This window comes from Micromesistius poutassou, assembly GCF_964030765.1.
Source record: "Micromesistius poutassou genome assembly, chromosome: 2".
NCBI classification, from domain to species: domain Eukaryota; kingdom Metazoa; phylum Chordata; class Actinopteri; order Gadiformes; family Gadidae; genus Micromesistius; species Micromesistius poutassou.
Genome location: NC_140272.1, coordinates 17,392,074 through 17,410,519, shown reverse-complemented (window position 1 = coordinate 17,410,519; position 18,446 = coordinate 17,392,074). Strand labels below are relative to the sequence as shown.

The 18,446-nt window shown below is 45.2% G+C and overlaps 1 protein-coding gene across 1 annotated transcript in view; it reads left to right on the top strand.

Moving 5' to 3' along the window:
- atp2b2 (ATPase plasma membrane Ca2+ transporting 2) overlaps window positions 1-10,011 on the top strand; it is a gene marked incomplete at both ends in the record, with an annotated part of 58,002 nt that extends 47,991 nt beyond the window's left edge. The window contains 9 exon segments of the mRNA XM_084463907.1: window positions 1,378-1,557; window positions 1,866-1,953; window positions 2,243-2,349; window positions 2,839-3,030; window positions 3,511-3,724; window positions 4,067-4,278; window positions 4,550-4,657; window positions 5,220-5,402; window positions 9,700-10,011. Coding sequence (XP_084320033.1) covers window positions 1,378-1,557; window positions 1,866-1,953; window positions 2,243-2,349; window positions 2,839-3,030; window positions 3,511-3,724; window positions 4,067-4,278; window positions 4,550-4,657; window positions 5,220-5,402; window positions 9,700-10,011 — 1,596 coding nt within the window.
- Window positions 10,012-18,446: the final 8,435 nt, after the last annotated feature.

Below are 18,446 nucleotides of genomic sequence, written 5' to 3'. Positions count from 1 at the left end.
TCCTGAATTATTGAAGCCACATGGTAAACAGATGATGGGCGAGCTTATCTGTTTCTGTTTGTTTACCTTCATTGCTCATTAAAGATCCAATATCCATTGAGCCGACTGACCGTATGGATTTCACTATGTAACACACCCCCCTAAGCACACACAATATGTGAGGGGCTTGCTTTCGCTTTCATTATAATGAGTGTGTATGCATTGCATGGGCCATTTGTTTACTTGTGTGTGTGCGAGTGTGTTTTTGTGTGTGTGTGTGTGTGTGTGTGTGTGTGTGTGTGTGTGTGTGTGTGTGTGTGATGGTGTGTGTGTGTGTCTTTGTATGCGTGTCTGTGTGCTTGTGTTTTTGTGGATGTGTGGATATCAGTGTCTGTGTGTGTACGCATGTGTGTGTGTGTGTGTGTGTGTGTGTGTGGGAAGAGCATTCACCGCCTACATTGGCCTTCGACAGAACTCCCGAATCAATGCTGCTGCCCCCACAGCATCATACCACGTCTTTCCATTGCATAATTACATTCTAAGGACCAGATAGTGTGCTTTTTAACCATGGATATTCATCCTCGGGCTGGCTAAAGAAAAGGTTGAGAGATGCAAATGAATGCTGCTTTAGAGTTTTTATTGAGCAATATTTTTGTTATGCGTAGCATTAATCTTCAAACATATCGTGTAAAAAATATTCTTTTATCTGAGTTTTTTTGTTTTGATTGCTTCACTTTGTTGAATGAGTAAAACACATAATAAGGCAAGTCGCCTGTCCAATGGGGAGTGGGGAACATCAAGCCCCTGCCGTCCTTATTTGACCTGAGAACATTATTTGCCAGGAACAACATGTTCAGATCAAACGCATTTACCAGGTCAGCACAAATGGACCAGAAAGAACCGTATTTTAGAGAAACGAAAGCCAACGTTAGATGTCGTGGATTCATGCCTGGCGGAACTTAAATGGGACCGAAGTACTGAAAAATAAACGGCAAGGGGTGACGGAAGTACCAGGCCATCGGGAATCAAATCACAAAGAAATCAAAATAGTTATCATTTGCATAACTCTATATCGAGGATTTTCACAATAAAAGTTTTGAATTAAAAAAAACAAGACGCAACACAAATGCATGTTGTGTAGCATGTACTTAGTTGTGTAGCATCTGCAGTAGCTAGCCATCACTGCTGTATACGGGGAATGGGGTTAGCCTGGCGATTGTTAGTACTTGCAATATATCACCGACGGCGATATATTGTTTCACTTCTTATGACAAATGTACTTATTGTAAGTCGCTTTGGATAAAAGCGTCTGCTAAATGCCCTAAATGTAAATGTAAATGCAAACAAATGTTCCTGGGCCGCTGATTGAGTCTTTGCTCTGTGCTGTCTCGACCCCAGGTGCCCGACGCCATCATGAAGTGTCAGCACGCGGGCATCACGGTGCGCATGGTGACCGGGGACAACATCAACACGGCCAGGGCCATCGCCATCAAGTGTGGCATCATCCACCCGGGGGAGGACTTCCTGTGCATCGACGGCAAGGAGTTCAACCGGCGCATCCGCAACGAGAAGGGAGAGGTGGGGGAACCGACTGGGTCTGTGTGTGTGTGTGTGTGTGTGTGTGTGTGGGGGTGGGTGGGTGAGTGTGTGTAAGTGTGTGCGTATGAGTTTTGTGTAGGTGTGTGGTTCTGCATGTGCCCGCCATGTGTGTGTGCGTGTGTGTGTGTGTGTGTGTGTGTGTGTGTGTGAGCTTTGAGATGGTATGGTAAGCCATATCTGCCGAATCATGGAAATATGTTAAGCTGTGTGTGTGTGTGTGTGTGTGTGTGTGTGTGTGCGTGTGTGTGCGTGTGTGTGTGCGTGTGTGTGTGTGTGTGTGTTCTCAGGTGGAGCAGGAGCGTATGGATAAGGTTTGGCCTAAACTCAGGGTCCTGGCCAGGTCTTCCCCGACGGACAAACACACGCTGGTCAAAGGTAAGCGTGCTACTTGTACTTGAGGTTCATGTTTCAACAGAGAGTAAGGGTGCACATGCACGTGTACACACTGCATACAAACACACATGCAGACATACCCCCCACACACAAAAACAATGAAATATTATCTAGGCAGTTGGTGCTTATGCTAATGAATTGTGTGTGTGTGTGTGTGTGTGTCTGCCTGTGTGCGTCTCTGTGTGCGTGCATGTATGCGTGTGTGTGTGTGTGTGTGTGTGTACGTGTGCGTGTGCGTGTGTGTGTGTATGTGCCTGCTCCTTGGTGGCAGGCATCATTGACAGCACCATGGTGGCGCAGAGACAGGTGGTGGCAGTGACAGGAGACGGGACGAACGACGGCCCGGCCCTGAAGAAGGCTGATGTCGGCTTCGCCATGGTAGGAAGGCCTCTGTCTGTCTCTCCTTCTTATGCAACCCGTATTGTACGACCGAGTGTCGTTTCTGTCACCGAGACGGACCAGGAGCTCCCCCTAGAGGCCCCCGCTGCTGCCGTTTTCCCTCGACTATGATTTCCGCATCAGAGTATTGTTAGACAGCATTTCATTATTTACAAGGTTTGGCTTTTGCCTCCGGGCGCTGCTACAATGCAACCCGTGGGTGTTTGTTTGTGTGTATGCTTGTGTGTGTGTGTATGTGTGAATGTGTGTACAGTATGTGTGTTTATGTGTGCGAGTGTATGTGTGTGTGTGTGTGTGTGTCTGTGCGTGTGAGAGAGGGTGTGCGTGAGCTTTTTGTGTTTATGTGTGTGTGAGAGTGAGAGAGAGGGTGAGTGTGTGTTTTTGTGTGTATGTGTGTATACTGTACATGTGTGTGTGTGTGTGTGTGTGTGTGTGGGTACCCTGACACGTGTGTCCTCCCCGGTCCAGGGTATCGCAGGGACGGACGTGGCCAAGGAGGCGTCGGACATCATCCTGACCGACGACAACTTCTCCAGCATCGTGAAGGCGGTGATGTGGGGGAGGAACGTCTACGACAGCATCTCCAAGTTCCTGCAGTTCCAGCTCACCGTCAACGTGGTCGCCGTCATCGTGGCCTTCACTGGCGCCTGCGTTACACAGGTGTGTGTGTGTGTGTGTGTGTGTGTGTGTGTGTGTTTGCTTGTGTGTGTTGTGTGTGCTCTTGTGCTCCAATCGGCATACAAGATGTCTGACCACAATGACCAGAGTACTGTAACGCTGATGTTTACATTCGTGGCAGACACCTTCACATGAAATGTTTTTTAAGAAAATTTGAGTTGGTAAGGGGGTAGCCAGGAAAGATCGTTACGATGGGTTGATCACCCAGATCTTTAAGTCCTTCAAGTTAATCACTGGTCTTTATTCTGCATCAAGTCCCTCCCTTAAATACGGATAATTTGCTTAGTAGTTTCTTGCTTGTCGCAAGAAATTTGCTTTCTACGTTCCGTAGAAAGCAAATCGACACCATAAAAACTGTGGTGTATCAACCAATGCGTAGACGTCACGGACGTCGCGTCGTCGATGTGTGCTCGCAGTGTACGCTTTATCTAACAGCGATGGGCATGTTCCTTGGCTCCTCAGGACTCCCCGCTGAAGGCGGTGCAGATGCTGTGGGTGAACCTCATCATGGACACCTTCGCCTCGCTGGCCCTGGCCACCGAGCCGCCCACCGAGAGCCTGCTGAAGAGGAGGCCCTACGGACGCAACAAGCCCCTCATCTCCAGCACCATGACCAAGAACATCCTGGGACACGCCGTCTACCAGCTCATCATCATCTTCACCCTGTTGTTCGCCGGTACGTCCTGTAATCAACCGTGCGGCCTCCGCTACCTACTGAGTCTCGCATACTCCTTTTAAAATACTGAGCTGCGATCAATATTCATTCCGTTTTTATAACCGGTTTAAATAGAAAAAGCCGCTAAGCTACTTTGCACAAAACTCTGCAGGAGCTCCAATCTTATGTTTACGTTCTTAGTATTCTAGCTTTGCTGAACTCAACATACACTCATAGAAATAGTAAAAATAGAATAGGAATATATTTGTAGATCGGGGTTGAACTTGGGGGGGGGTGGGGGTGGGGGGGCGGGGTGCGGGGAGTCGAAGGGATCCACCTAATACATTGTGCCCTCATCGGCAGGCGAGAAGATCTTCGACATCGACAGCGGGCGCGGCGCCCCCCTCCACTCGCCGCCATCCGAACACTACACCATCATCTTCAACGCCTTCGTCATGATGCAGATCTTCAACGAGATCAACGCCCGCAAGATCCACGGCGAGCGCAACGTGTTCGAGGGCATCTTCAGAAACCCCATCTTCTGCACCATCGTGTTCGGCACCGTCGCGCTCCAGGTAGGGGACGAGAAGTCCGTCGTCATTTGAGTTGCCCAGGTGATCGTAATTCTGTAAATATCGCAATTCCTGTGTGTACGGTAATGCAGTGTCCAGATTTGGGTGTGCTCACTTTTGTTTTGTCTCACACGTCGAAGTTGAAGGTTCATGTTGTTCAGGCCCTTTGGTGTGGACTCATCATGTCTTTAATGAATGAGACAGAGCAGAACAGAGCGTAGCAGTGGATGCAGATTGACCCTAGGCCGACGATGCGCGTGCTTGGCGTCTACAGATTGTCATCGTGCAGCTGGGAGGTAAACCGTTCAGCTGCGTGGCCCTGGACATTGAGAAGTGGATGTGGTGCGTGTTCCTGGGCATGGGAGAGCTGCTCTGGGGACAGGTAATCGATAGCTTTAGCCGTCTGTCCGTCCTTCAATCATCTGGCCTGTCGGTTTATCTCTCTGTCTATACGTCCGTCTGTCTGTCTCTGTCTATATAGCCAACTTTGGCTTTATTTTATTTTCACAATTGATCCCATCCCAGTTATTCCTCTCTCTCTCTCTCTCACTCTCTCCCTCTTTATCTCTTTCTCTCGCTCCCTCTCTCTCTCTCCCTCTCATCCCTCTCTCTCTCCCTCTCTCTTTCTCTCTCACTCTCTCCAACTTTATCTCTTCCTCTCTCTCTCTTTCTCTCTCACTCTCTCCAACTTTATCTCTTCCTCTCTCTCTTTCTCTCTCTCTCTCCCTCTTTATCTCTCTCTCTCTCTCTCTCTCTCTCTCTCTCTCACTCTCTCCCTCTTTATCTCTCTCTCTCTCTCTCTCTCTCTCTCTCTCTCTTATTCGCCCTATTATTTTGCCGTCACAAAGCGTGCCAAACATGTATCAGCCGGCTTTGCGTATCAACACCCCTCTCTCTCTCTCTCTCTCTCTCTCTCTCTCTCTCTCCTCTCCCGGCTTCGTCAGGTGATATCCACCATACCCAATAGCGGGCTGCGGTTCCTCCGGAGGGCGGGGCAGCTGAGCCAGAAGGACGAGCTGCCGGAGGACGACGTCAACGACGACAACGAGGAGATCGACCACGCGGAGAGGGAGCTGAGGAGGGGGCAGATCCTCTGGTTCAGGGGGCTTAATCGCATTCAGACACAGGTGAGAACACCCTGCAGTAGGCAGGCCTAAGCTCGAGCCACCCGCCCAATCAGAGACGCCGGATTCACCGTGAGTCTCCAGGTTGTGGGGATCAAACATTTTGCCTTACAAAAAAAAAATGCTCTCATTGTTTTTTTGCGAACAGGTAAGGCTCTGATTTTGTCCGATTCCGGTGTTTCCTTTTATTAAGGCGTTGCATGTGAAGCGCTGTCTTTTTTAACGTAACCATGCCTACCGGGGAGAGGTTTGAGAGCACTTAAAAAGACGTAGCGTAAACGCATCACATCCTCTGGGAATCCAAGGTTGTTTGTTTCTTTACTTTCGTCTGTCTCTGCTTGCATTTGTTAAATAGCATGTCGTTGTAAAGCACTGTGTTTGTTAAGATGTTTTCTTGTGGTCCAGTTGTTGTCCATCTTGTCTGAACACTGTGTGTGCACCAGAGAGTAACAGTGTTGGAATTGTTTGACCTCGAGGGAACCTAGGTCGTCACCAAGAAGACCAAAGAAGAGGAGAGGAGATGCAGGGCTTCACTTAGGAGCACACAAACCCCGCTTGTGTGATGCGAGTTCACACATCGACAGCCCCGTGCTGGCCCTCCCGTCTCCTGGTGCTGAATTGAACTTGCACTCCTGTGGGGTTCTCAAACCGTTGTGAACCGATATCACTGTGATATCCCGCCAGCGCCTCATCTCAGTTCGCCAGCCCCCTCCCCCCCCCCTCACACACACTTTTTAAAACATGCACAATGTTGCACAAATAAAACAAAAATTAAAAAACAGCAGTCCGCATCCCCCTCACTCGGTCCCGTCCCCTCCCCCTCCCCACCCCGTCCTTCCCTCTATGTACTGCTATCTCGTTGAGCCTCCATGTGTCTTGTTCTTCTACCCTGCTCCCCCCAACCCCCCACCCCCAACCCCCCGTCTCACACAGATCGATGTGGTGAACACCTTCAAGAGCGGCTGCTCCTATCAGGCTCAGGCCGGCGCCCTGAGGCGCCAGTCGTCCACCACCAGCCAGACCCAGGATGTAACCCATGTTTCTAGTCCTAGTCACGTGTCCTTGTCCAATGCCCTTTCCTCTCCTACAAACACTACTACTACTACTACTACTACTACCGCTGTTGCTGCTGCTGCTGCTGCTGCTGCTGCTGCTACCGCCGCTCCTTCTCCCACTACTGGCCGTGAGTCAGCCTTGTCTGTCTGCTTCTCTGCTCTTGTTTCTCTTCACGGGGTGCCATCCCTAGTAGCGCTGGTAGTGCCGGTGTGAGTCCGATCAGGGTAGGGAAGGAGAGGGAACGTGTGTGTGGGGGGGTGGGGGGGTGTGGGAGTGCCAGCCAGCCTGGGTTCCATCGCCGATCGTCCGTAGTGTCCACCGAGCAAGATGCCCCTACCCGATCATGTGTCAATTATATCACTACTAGGTGAGGCTCTGTAGATCAAAACGTCCTTGCCTCATTGAGTCAATAGTACAAATGGAAAACAGTAATAAAGGCGTGCAGGTGTTTTGTCAGCGATGGGTTCATCAGGTTTAGCAGAAGATAGGATAGGAGGCCAGCAGAGGCTCTCATTATGGTTTAAGAGTACATAAATAGAGTTGACCAAAAAAAACAAAAAAATGGCTAAATTTAAGGTTAAACTAAAAATAATTAATATGATGCAATCAAAGGTCAGGCAAAGAACCAGATGTGGTCTCTTTGTCATTGGCTGAACTTGTGTCAGTTGGTGTTATTTGCCAAACAAACTATATTAGCTGAACTTACTATGAACATTAAACAATAATGTTGAAAGAAGCATTATTATGTTTTAATGCAGTAATAAACAGATAATACCGATTTTTGTTTGTTTTATTTTGCCTTTTAAACCGTGTGATGTGTTTTCAACAAATGATCGTATAAATAGTGGTATTTTAAGGGTTTGGCATTCCTGAAGGCACATGTCTTCCTCTTTTGTCTTTGCTTTATGCTTTCTCATGTTCTTCCTGTTTGTCTTTTTTCTGCGGTCCACACTGTATTTCAAAAAACAAATTCATCAGCCATGCTCGGATGTACTCTCCTCTCATTGGTCGATGTGTGTTTGTCTCCCCAGAGTGCTAGGAGCGCAGGACTAAGGGTGATACCCACGGCGTGACATTTCAGGTTGTGAGTTTGTCTCCCTCCAACAACCCCACCCACCCTCTCAACCACCCACCCTCCCAAACACCCACCCACCCGAACCCCACTCACTCCACCCCACCTCCCTAGTATCAACTAGTGTCAACTAATTCCAACCAACTCACTAAACTAAATAAGTAAACATTCAAGTGTACGTCACAGTGGTCCTCCGTCATTAGTTATGGTCCCTTGATGTGGGTCAACTTTCTGTAGGGTTTTCGGTAGCTAGGTGGGCAAGACGCTATGAGTTTGAGATGAATGTTGAATATGATGTTTTACTTTGAAGTGGAAGAAGTGGAAGATGGATGAGTTTCTGGATATTATATTCTTACTTACTTAGTACTTTTAATCAACGCTAACACAAGTTAACGAAAGAGTCCACCACTATATGCAGATCTTTAGAATGTGCAAATTTATTTTATTACATAATAAAATGTGAATGAAATTAAAATATGAGATAAGAAACTGAATATTTTTTTGAATAAATCAGCTGTAGCTAGGCTAAGAATTAGGTTGGTTATTCTGAACTGGAAAGAAAGAGTCAGGGTTGTGCGTCGTCTGGGTTAATTCATTGAAAGTGCAGACTTCACATTTAATAAACGTCTTTACTTTGAAGGCAAGGTACACCGATCATTTGTGTTTGCTCGTTGTTAAAGAGGCTGGTCTGGCTTTCGTGACCTATACTTGAGTGTTTATTTGGATATGCATGAAGTACAGAGCTCTCTGCCATTGTCGGACCTCTGACCACACAACAACCTTTTTCGTATTAATATCATCCCCTCCCGCCACACACGAGGTCTCGTCTCAGTGGTCTGTGTGTTCTCTGCAGCTCATCCCCATCCCCCCACAAACCATCCTGTGATCTTGTTGCATGTGACCGCCCCATGTGTGACGTCCCGTCTAAACCCTAAGTGTGCATTACGTGTAGACCGTGTCTCACCTGCTGTGTAATGCATATCGTCTGTGGGTTGTGTCGTGTTTCGTTGGTCTGATGTGCTGCCATATCTGTTGATCCAGCGTTGCGCTCCACCAAGGCTCAGCGCCAAACACAACTTTTACTTGTGACCTTCACCACATGCCCTCTTGGCTCAAGTTGTGCTCCCTCTTTTTATATTATTTGCGTGTGTGCGTGTGTGTGTGTGTGTGTGTGTGCGCACACATACTTGAGTATGTGTGTGCGTGTGTGTGTGTCTGTTTGTGTGCGTGTGTGTGCACATACTTGAGTATGTGTGCGTGTGTGTGTGTGTATGTGTGTGTGCGTGTGTGTGTGCACATACTTGAGTATGTGTGTGCGTGTGTGTGTGTGTGCGTGTGTGTGTGTTTGGGAACCCCTGGTGCCTATACAGTGAGCGCCTGCACCAACTGGCTGGATCTCTAGGATCTGACCTCCTTCCTGTGTTTACTGACCTCACGTGACCTTGCATGTGTTAATCTCCTTTTGTATTGGCATTTTATTTATTAACATGGCTTGTTTCTAGGTATACCGCACATTGGACTGAAAGCGTATACTTACAACAGGCATTTATGTTGCTTTTATGTTTTCTGTGTTTGTTTTTTTCCTGGAAAATATGTGTTTGACTCCTTATTTCTTTACCGTGTGTTTATTTTCCTGAATGTGACTCTCACAGTTTGGTTTTTATTCCTTGACGCACGCTAATGAAGTGAGTTGTGAACTGTAGTGATCTCTGGAAGGCAGAACTCCAGGTGCCTTCTCTCCTTGCTGCTTCTCTCCCCACCCCGCCACCCTACTCCATTGATCTGTCCGCCCACCTCTCCTCCAAGGACCCTAAAGCTGTCACTCTGTCACTCTCTCTCTATCTCTCTCTCTCTCTCATCCTCCATCGATCTCTCTTTCTTGCTCCCCTCAATATTCTCCATCTCTCTCCCTTACTCTCTCTCTCTTTTTTCCTCTCTCTTCCAAAAATCCAGGGGTCCTTCAAGTATTTGTGTTGCATCTCAAACCTCTTAAACATACTCTTGTTTTCTCTCCACTTCTCTCCCTCCCCTCTCTCTCTCTCGCTCTCTCTCTTGCTCTCTCTCTCTCTCTCTCTCTCTCTCTCTCTCTCTCTCTCTCTCTCTCTCTCTCTCCCTCTTTCTCTCTCCCCCTCTGCCTCTGCCTCTCTCTCTCTCTCTCTCGGCCGGCCTCAGATCCGTGTGGTGAACGCGTTCCGCAGCTCCCTCTACGAAGGCCTGGAGAAACCCGACTCTCGCACGTCCATCCACAACTACATGACGCACCCCGAGTTTAGGATAGACGACGCCACGCCCCACATGCCCCTCATCGACACCGCCGACCTGGGGCCCGCCCGGGACCACCACAAGTACGGCAGCACGCCGCCGTCGCCCAACAAGAACAACAACGCCATCGACGGCGTCGTCAACCTCGCCGTCAGCGAGAGCCAATCGGCGGCGTCCTCCAGCCCGGCCAGTCCACTGCACAGCCTGGAGACCAGCCTCTAACGCCCAGCCTCTCGCCCCACCCCCCGCCTCCAGCCCCCCCCCTCCCCCCCCCCCCCCCCCCTGCTCCAGAACCCAGCCCCCATCCTCCATCGCCAACACCCCCCCCCCCGTGACCCCACACCGCCTACCCCGTCCCAACACACACCCCTCCCCCCCTTCCACCCGTTCCCCTCACAGTTCAGCTCTAATCTCTCAGCCTCACAAGGGAAAAAGAAACGCTCATGGCTGACATTTAGATTTCTCCCCCCCCCCCAACCTCCCACCGTAAGCCAGAGCTTTTGAATTTCTCTCCACCCATCTCACCGGAGGGACGTCCCACTCACAGCTGGAGGGGTGGGGGGGTGTGGGGGGCAGGACTATGCTACATCTATACAATCATTTAGAAAATCTGCAAGAAATTCACAGATAAACAGGGCCGCGATGACTTCGTGGGGAGAAGTATATGAGTGGATATGGTGGTGTGTGTTCGCGTGTGTGCGTGTGTGTGTGCGTTTGTGTGTATGCTTGTGCGTGTGTGCATGTGTGTGTATGTGTGTGTGTGTGTGAGCGGGAGCTTGTATATGCGTGCTACTGACTTTGAGACTGGATGTTATCTCCAGCGGCAGTGGAGGAGGAGGAGGAGGAGGAGGAGTCAAACATCCCAGAGGAGTAAATGACAAAAAAAACGGATCGACTTTCCACTCCCAGCTCCACACTGATGTACTCTCCATCCTCGACAATAACACTGACTCTCTTAATAATAGATTTTAAAACATTATGATTACAATTATTATTATTATTATTATCCTTATTATTATTATTATTATTGTTATTATTATTATTATTATTGCTCTTGCATGAATGTACATTACCCATGTTTTTTTCTGCAAAAAAAAAAAAAAAAGGGGGTAGGGGGGGTCATTTTATTGAAGTGAGTGGATTGGTAAAGAGGTTGGACTTGCAGCGGTCTGCCATTTTAGGACAGCGTCTCTGCACGTCTGGCCCTGCGCCCTCTCCTCCGTGTGGCATGTACATGTTCCCCGCCGCAGACAGCTCCGTGACACCCACGCGACGAAACGCCCACTGAGGATTTAGGGCTCCAATTGCACAATAGTCTGGTACCCGGTTGGAGAACGTAGAACCCAATCTTTCTATAAAAAATAACAATGACGATGATAGCATTTATGAAATATATATTCTATAAATGACAATATAAATATATATATAAATCTGTATATATATATATTTATATGATATGTATATGTGTAGAGAGATTTTATCTTTGTTTGTTGGCATGTTGCCTTGTTCCTGCTTCAAAGGTTTGAAAATACTTTGACTTATTTATGTTTTAAAGAGAATGTAATTTGTTTACAATCCCGTAGAGATATGCTTCCTGGTGGATAGAGAAGGGTTGGGTAACAGCTCACAGTGTATTTAGTTTGGCCAGATCTCTGTCTGTTTTATTACTGAAAAAAAAAAACTATGTCGCTGGAACTTGCCTGCTATATTGTCAAATTGCTGTAGATATTTTTAGGTGATTAACAAGCAAAAAGAAACCAAACCGTAAAGGGGATACATTTCATGTGGCATCTTAGTATTATTGGTTACAATGGTTGGGATTAAGATGGAGTAGTTTGCCAGTTTTTTTTCAAGATGTAGGCCTTCCTTTCAACAAAGAGGGAAAACATTTTATTATTTTTATTTAATTTAGTTTTAGCACCGGCCTGGGATCGGGGCTCGAGACAAAGGCTGATATCTGGTCCTTTTATGATAAACTGTCTTTTAGATAAATCTGTATTCAAAGGACTTGGTGTGCTTAAGTTAAAGTGTGACCATTTAAGGCAACAATCAAGTCATATTTGAAATCTTCAAACTAATGTTAAGTTATTTTGGCTAATCTGTATGGAAATCACACTTTTTTTTAAGATATATTGTGTTGATTATTCATTTTTCTGTTTCTTATGCTGAGAGAAACACAGCACCACAAAGTTGTTTGCAATTTGAACATCTAGAAAAAAAAAAGAAAAAAAAAGACAACAAAATGGAATGTTGCTTTGACTCTTTTTCCACACTTCCTGGTTGTGAATGAAAACAAACTCTGTGGTGTAAACTCTAGATGTGCTTCTGTGTGTTTTAACTGAGCTTGTCTTCCTGCCCACGCAACACACACACACACACACACTTACACATGTGCGTGCACACACACACACACACACACACACACACACACACACACACACACACACACACACACACACACACACACACACACACACACACACACACACACACACACACACAGACAGACACATTCCAATCGCACACAAATACTCAAGCATTTCAGCTGTACCAACTAGTTGTGAACTATTTATTATGCTTTTACCAACCAGATGCTAGACCAATGCTACATACGTAACAATACATGAAGCCGGTCCTATTGCATCTGAAGGACCAAAATGCCCCACTAATCTACTCTGTGCTATCGTTGCTTTTTCTAACTACTTAAATGTAGTCATTGGCTCGCATGTTGTTGATAGGCATCATTGTGCAACCTGAACCAATTAAAGATCTTTCTACTTTAAAATTCCTATATATATATACATATATATATATATATATATATATATATATATATATATATATATACACATTGATCTTTTTTATAGCCCCGCCTCTTCTTGTTGTTTCCCATGTGACAAGGGCACTTAAGCTTTATCAGTCAGCTCAGGACTGTAGGAAACAGCATCTTAATGATGGACCATATTAATACAAATCTACTTTCATGAACTACAAATATGGTCTGCATTCTGATGTTTTGCCTAGAAGCGGGTTGTTGTTTTTTAAAATGTTTTCCTTTACCTTTTTCTTTTGCCCAGCAAAGATGAAAAAACATTTTCAAAAAAATATAAAAAAAATGATAAAATGCCACTACCAAACGTTTATTTTTTTTTGTACATTTTACTAGTATCTTTTATTATTGTATCGCATAAGCTCCCATAATCGTTACCCATCATGCACCATAGATCATACTGCCAGCCTAGCGGTGGGGGTTTGGATTATCCAGTTTTACATCACCCATTCCTGCTCCTGTCAGACGCACTTCAAACACACCAACTACATCCAAAACCACAACAACTCGTGTTAGGCTACAACCAATGACTGTGAAACAGCAGTGGTGACCATGGCGATGATGATGATGATTGATTGCAATAACAATGATGTTGGTTGAATGGTGATTTATGAGGGCAGAAAATGTCAATGGCAACAATAATGATATCAATGATACTTCTTGCAATATACTCTCACCTGCCTCGATGTACTGTACTTAGCAGCATGCAGTTTGTGGAACAAAGAAAAACAGAAATGCCAACAGATGTCTCTTGGCATACATAGCCATGTTTTGGGTAAGTGATTAAGTGTTTATTCATCTTGTTTTATGATTTTCTTCTTAAATCTATACAATAATTGTAAATAAAGAAGTCAATGTATTTGTTCATTTAATACTATGCAAACAACGTCATGCTTTTCGGATCTTTCTCAAACTGTATCCCAGAGAGATTTTACCGGGCTGGTTATGGTCTCCAGTAGTCAGTGAACAAATGTGTGTGTTATTATTTTCCAGCATGATAAAAAAAATCATTGCAAAGAAAACGAGAAGGGCGAGAGTATGATGATGAAGATGATGATGATGATGATGGTGATGACGATACTGATAAGGTTGACCGTACTGTTAATATTGATAGTTATAACAATGATACCGCAGGCTGTGTGTCTTGCTGCTTGTCCCATTTTACTCACTAATGGCAGGAAAGTGCAAATGATTACAAAATAAAAGGCAGAAGAAGAAGCAAAAAAGGAAGACAAAATAAAATGTAATCTTTCTCACAGCATGAACCAGACTAATGTGCTCTGACCGCCGTGGCGTGTCCTCTTCTGTTGTGGAGCGGTTGTTTGTTCATGAGTTATGCTCGCAAACGCAATACATTTAGACTGTTCGCCTCGCCGGCACCACTATTAATCACAACACAGTCCCGCTGGTACCGCTTTTGCTTAAGTAACTTCTGCCGCCCAATTTTCCCCACAAGGCATTTTTGTTGTTGTTTTAAAATGAAGGTATGAGATTAAACTAATGGTTACAATATTGCCAGTGCTTCAATTCTTAACCCAGCAGCATTGCAACATTCAGTGTAGTTGTAGAGTGTTTGTTGACTGAATCCATACACATGGACATATCAGCTCTTATCTGTTGAAAAGTTGCATATCATTTAGTTCCTCTGAACTTTTATATAGAAAAGAATAATCATAGTGGATCCCATTTGTTTTCCTCTTTCAACATAAAGTCCATGCATTATGGATGTTAATGGATGGATGGGTTTGATGTATGGATGGTTGAGGTTGCGGATTGGTTGAATCAAGCTGGCTCAGACTGACCTGTCAAACAACCCTTACAATTTAAACTTGGCCTATGAGACTTGCCTTCTCTTTTGCTGAAATGTGTTTTGTATATTAATAATGGAAAATCCAAGTTGATTTATAGAAAAACAAAATCCTTGGATCATTGAGAAGGGATTTCAAATCATTTCAAACAATCGTATTACACATAGTGCAGTTGTACAAATTGTAATGTAATACGTCAACATCCCCTTTGCTAACCTCATGCCTTAACTGACTTTACAGTGACTTCACAACTTTTCATAGGTAGCTGGAGTATAATTCAATCCTCTGGAGGGCAGTATTTGACAGAAGATATTTGAGCACAACTTCATGTATGCAAGGTGTGTTCTTTACACATTCTATGCACATATCCTCTGTGTGTGTGTGTATATATATATATATATTTATATTTATTTATTTATATATACTGTGTATGTGTGTGTGTGTTCTCATATGTATATTTTATATTCCACTGCTAGCAATTGTTAGCTTCATTGTTAGCGTTATAGGTTTATTCAACCATGAATATTCAACTGAGCTGAACTGTGCCATTTTAAACTAGATAAATGTGCCTTATTAACTTGAAGAAAGCCAGTTCCCTCATGCATGGCAACCCTTCAGTATGAATGACTTGTTTAACCGGGGGTTATCATGAGTAGAATCACCAAGGATTGCACAGTGGTGGATTTAGTGAAGAGGCGTTAATATCAGGGCTTGTAATCATTCCAGGGTTAATGAGGAGAGATAATAACCGTCACAGTTCACAGGAGGGCGGGCTTGGGCGCGTGCGTGTGCCAACGGCTCAGTGCTGTACATATTTTTGTAAGAAAACGTGAAAAAGACGGTGTCACTTAGAATTCAAATGGGATGATTAGCTTCCCCAAGCGTTGAGGAAGTTTGTTCTTCTCTGTCATCCTTATTAGTACCAGTTGGTCCACTTATGTTGTGGTTAAACGGCCTGATGCTGCTGTTCACAAAGTGAATACTTCTCATGTTTGAAGGAGAGAATGTGAAGGAATAGCGTAAAGAAGGCAGCGACATGCTAGCGTTAGCCTTAGGATGGTGCATAATACACCATTCAGACAGTCCCCTTTTTTGATGGTCTGTCCTTGGAAATGTCCCCATTTTAAAAATATTTATTTTGTTTTTGTGGTCGGCACTACTAGCGGTTATCACGATGCAACAGTTACCACAATAAGAACAGACAGAACGTATATATATATATATATATATATATATATCCCCTTCTTTCATTTCAGAACTCCAGTCACCTTATGTTATAGCATCAGCATGCCTGGTGGTGTGGTGGTGTGGTCCCACAGGCCCTGAATATAGAGTGGGCTCCCACAGCCCTGGGCGATTAGCCCTGGGGGCATTCAGGTCCATATGCAAGGGTCCATTTCCAGGAAGAATGGCCCTTTATCGGGCCCCAAGTTAAATCCTGCTGCGTTCTCTTTGGCCCCATTAGAAGCCTGGGGTAACTGACAGTCCTTTAGAATCAGCCAACACTTCTACACTTCTCTAGAGCTTCTTGCTTCTCACCCCTCTTCTGTCCACCTTAGAGAAGAGATAGATTTTGAAATGATAATTGATAATTGATGATAATTCTCTGCACAGTACTTCTCTGTGTGTTGTGTATGCTTTGTGTGACATATGTCTGTGTGCGTGTTCTTTTATAAGATAGAAGGGAGACTATACATATTTCCTGTTGGAGTAAGGATCTTTGTGAATGAAATTGATGGTATAAGAAGCACACACACACACACACACACACATACACACACAAACACACAAACACAAACACCCACACAGAAACAAATGCACAGATGTGCACAGATTTTCTGTCCCACGCATCGACTGTCAATTTCCTCTCTGACAGTTTGCGGACAGGCTTGTGATTGCCGCCTCACCTCCTGACCTCCAGCGAATGACAGCGCTGCTTTTCTTCCCCACAGTCTTCACCGGCCGCACAGAGGACCGAGAGGAATCAAGCATGATTGTCTTGGGTGTCATAAGTTTCTTACATATTCTGTCTAGACAGGTTTATTAGATGTGCTCTGAATGAGAGAGAGAGAGAGAGAGAGAGAGAGAGAGAGAGAGAGAGAGAGAGAGAGAGAGAGAGAGAGAGAGAGAGAGAGAGAAAATGACTCTTATTATCGTCAATGTGTCTTTGTTTCCAAGGGTTATTATCGGGAACCATTTTTATTTCTAGGTCATAACCTGTCAGGTGATTCATAAAATAGACATATCTAGGCCTTGCATAATATCCTCGCCAGGAGTAGATTTCCTAGTATTTATCAAACCTGACACCTGCAGGTCTACACATTTAATGAAAATGAAAATGAAAAGAAAATTCATTTTGGAAGCTGCAATGAGACGGTCACATATCCATTAGGATTCACTGCAAACCTGGAGCTTGTTACATGCCAAGACATCCTGCTCCTCATCCTGTGTGTTTAAGCGTGTGTCTACATACGGTTGTGTGTATGTATCTCTATGTACACACATGTACACACATGTATGCCTGTTGAGTGTCTCTTGAAGGGAGGCTAACGCTACCCCCTGGATCAACAAGGTGTCTTTGACTCCAAGGTTAAAAGCCATCAGCGTTGCTACACCCCGCAATACCGTTATTTATTCTGCCGCTCTCACAGACGGAACACGTTGGTTGCCATCTTCTGACACTGACCCCGCCTTGCTATACGTCTCCTTGCTATGCCTTTCCCAGTCTGTGATCAAATGGTATAGTAGTTAACATAGTTCCCAGGCGCTCTCATCTAAGACAGATTGCTAAGACAGGGGGCTCCGAATTAACACTTTTGGCCAGAGAGAGAGAGGGCGGGACTTTGAGTTACATGGGTTGAGAAGACGTGGACGTTAAAGGGAGGTTCGTTTCCAGTACATGTTTGGGAAATTGCTTTAGATAGTTCCTTGTCCCCAAACTCCATATTTATTCCTCTTGTGTTTGTGTTTGTTATTGTCATTCTTATCATGTTCTCATTCTTCTAGCTCCCGTAACTGTTAACTAGCGTACAGGGCTCATAGGAAGTAAAAGAACAGAAATTACGTTGTGGTAGACCGGGTTAACCCTAACCCTAACCCTAACCACAGTTCTCTTGTACGTAGGAGTTTGTTGTACCTGCTCTGGTTTCAGGGATGCTTTCATAGCCAGCATACTAATCATATCAGCCATCTTGGTTGTGTTGGAAGGAGTCTGGAAATAGCTGGCAGGTCTCCGTCACTACCGGGTGGCCTGCTTTGGGGGTGGCACCACACTCTCCTATTGGCAAGCAGAGGGACGGCTATTGGTTCTAAGGTGGAGTCAGTGTGTGTGCCTGTGTGTGTGTGTGTGTGTGACAGAGATAGTGTGTGTTTGTGTCTGTGTGACAGAAAGACAGACTGTGTGTGTGAGAAAAGGAGTGTGTGTGTGTGTGTGCATGAGAGAGAAAAAGAGTGTTTGTGTGTGTGTGTGTGTGTGTGAGAGAGAAAGAGTGTTTGTGTGTGTGTGTGTGTGTGTGTGTGTGTGTGTGTTGGTGTGTGTGTGTGTGTGTGTGTGTGTGTGTGTGTCTTGTCGGTCTGAATGTATTTGTGAGACTGATAGTGTGTGTGTGATTAGGTTTGACAATGTGTCTGTGTAAAAAAGGTTGTTTGCACACACATATGATACCATGTAAACACATTGTACATGAAGTACTGTATTGTAATGCAAACTGTCCCTGGAGGATGTGAATGTAAATATTTCCCATCTCTGTATGGGACTGGGTGTCCTCTGTGGGCAAACAAAGCTCAACTGAGGCTCTCTGAAAGGGCTGGTTCAGACTGTTGACTGGCCAATGCTACTTTGTTGAACCTTAGTTTGGGATGTGTCGATCGTGCCCCTTTGTTTGTCATTCTCCTTCTCTGCTTTTCTCTTCGCCCCTCTTTCACTTTCTTTATGTCATTGGAAATTGCACATCAATGGCGTCTAAAGCTTTGAAAGTGAAGTGACCCATGTCCGGACATCCTGCTCAACAGTTCAAACA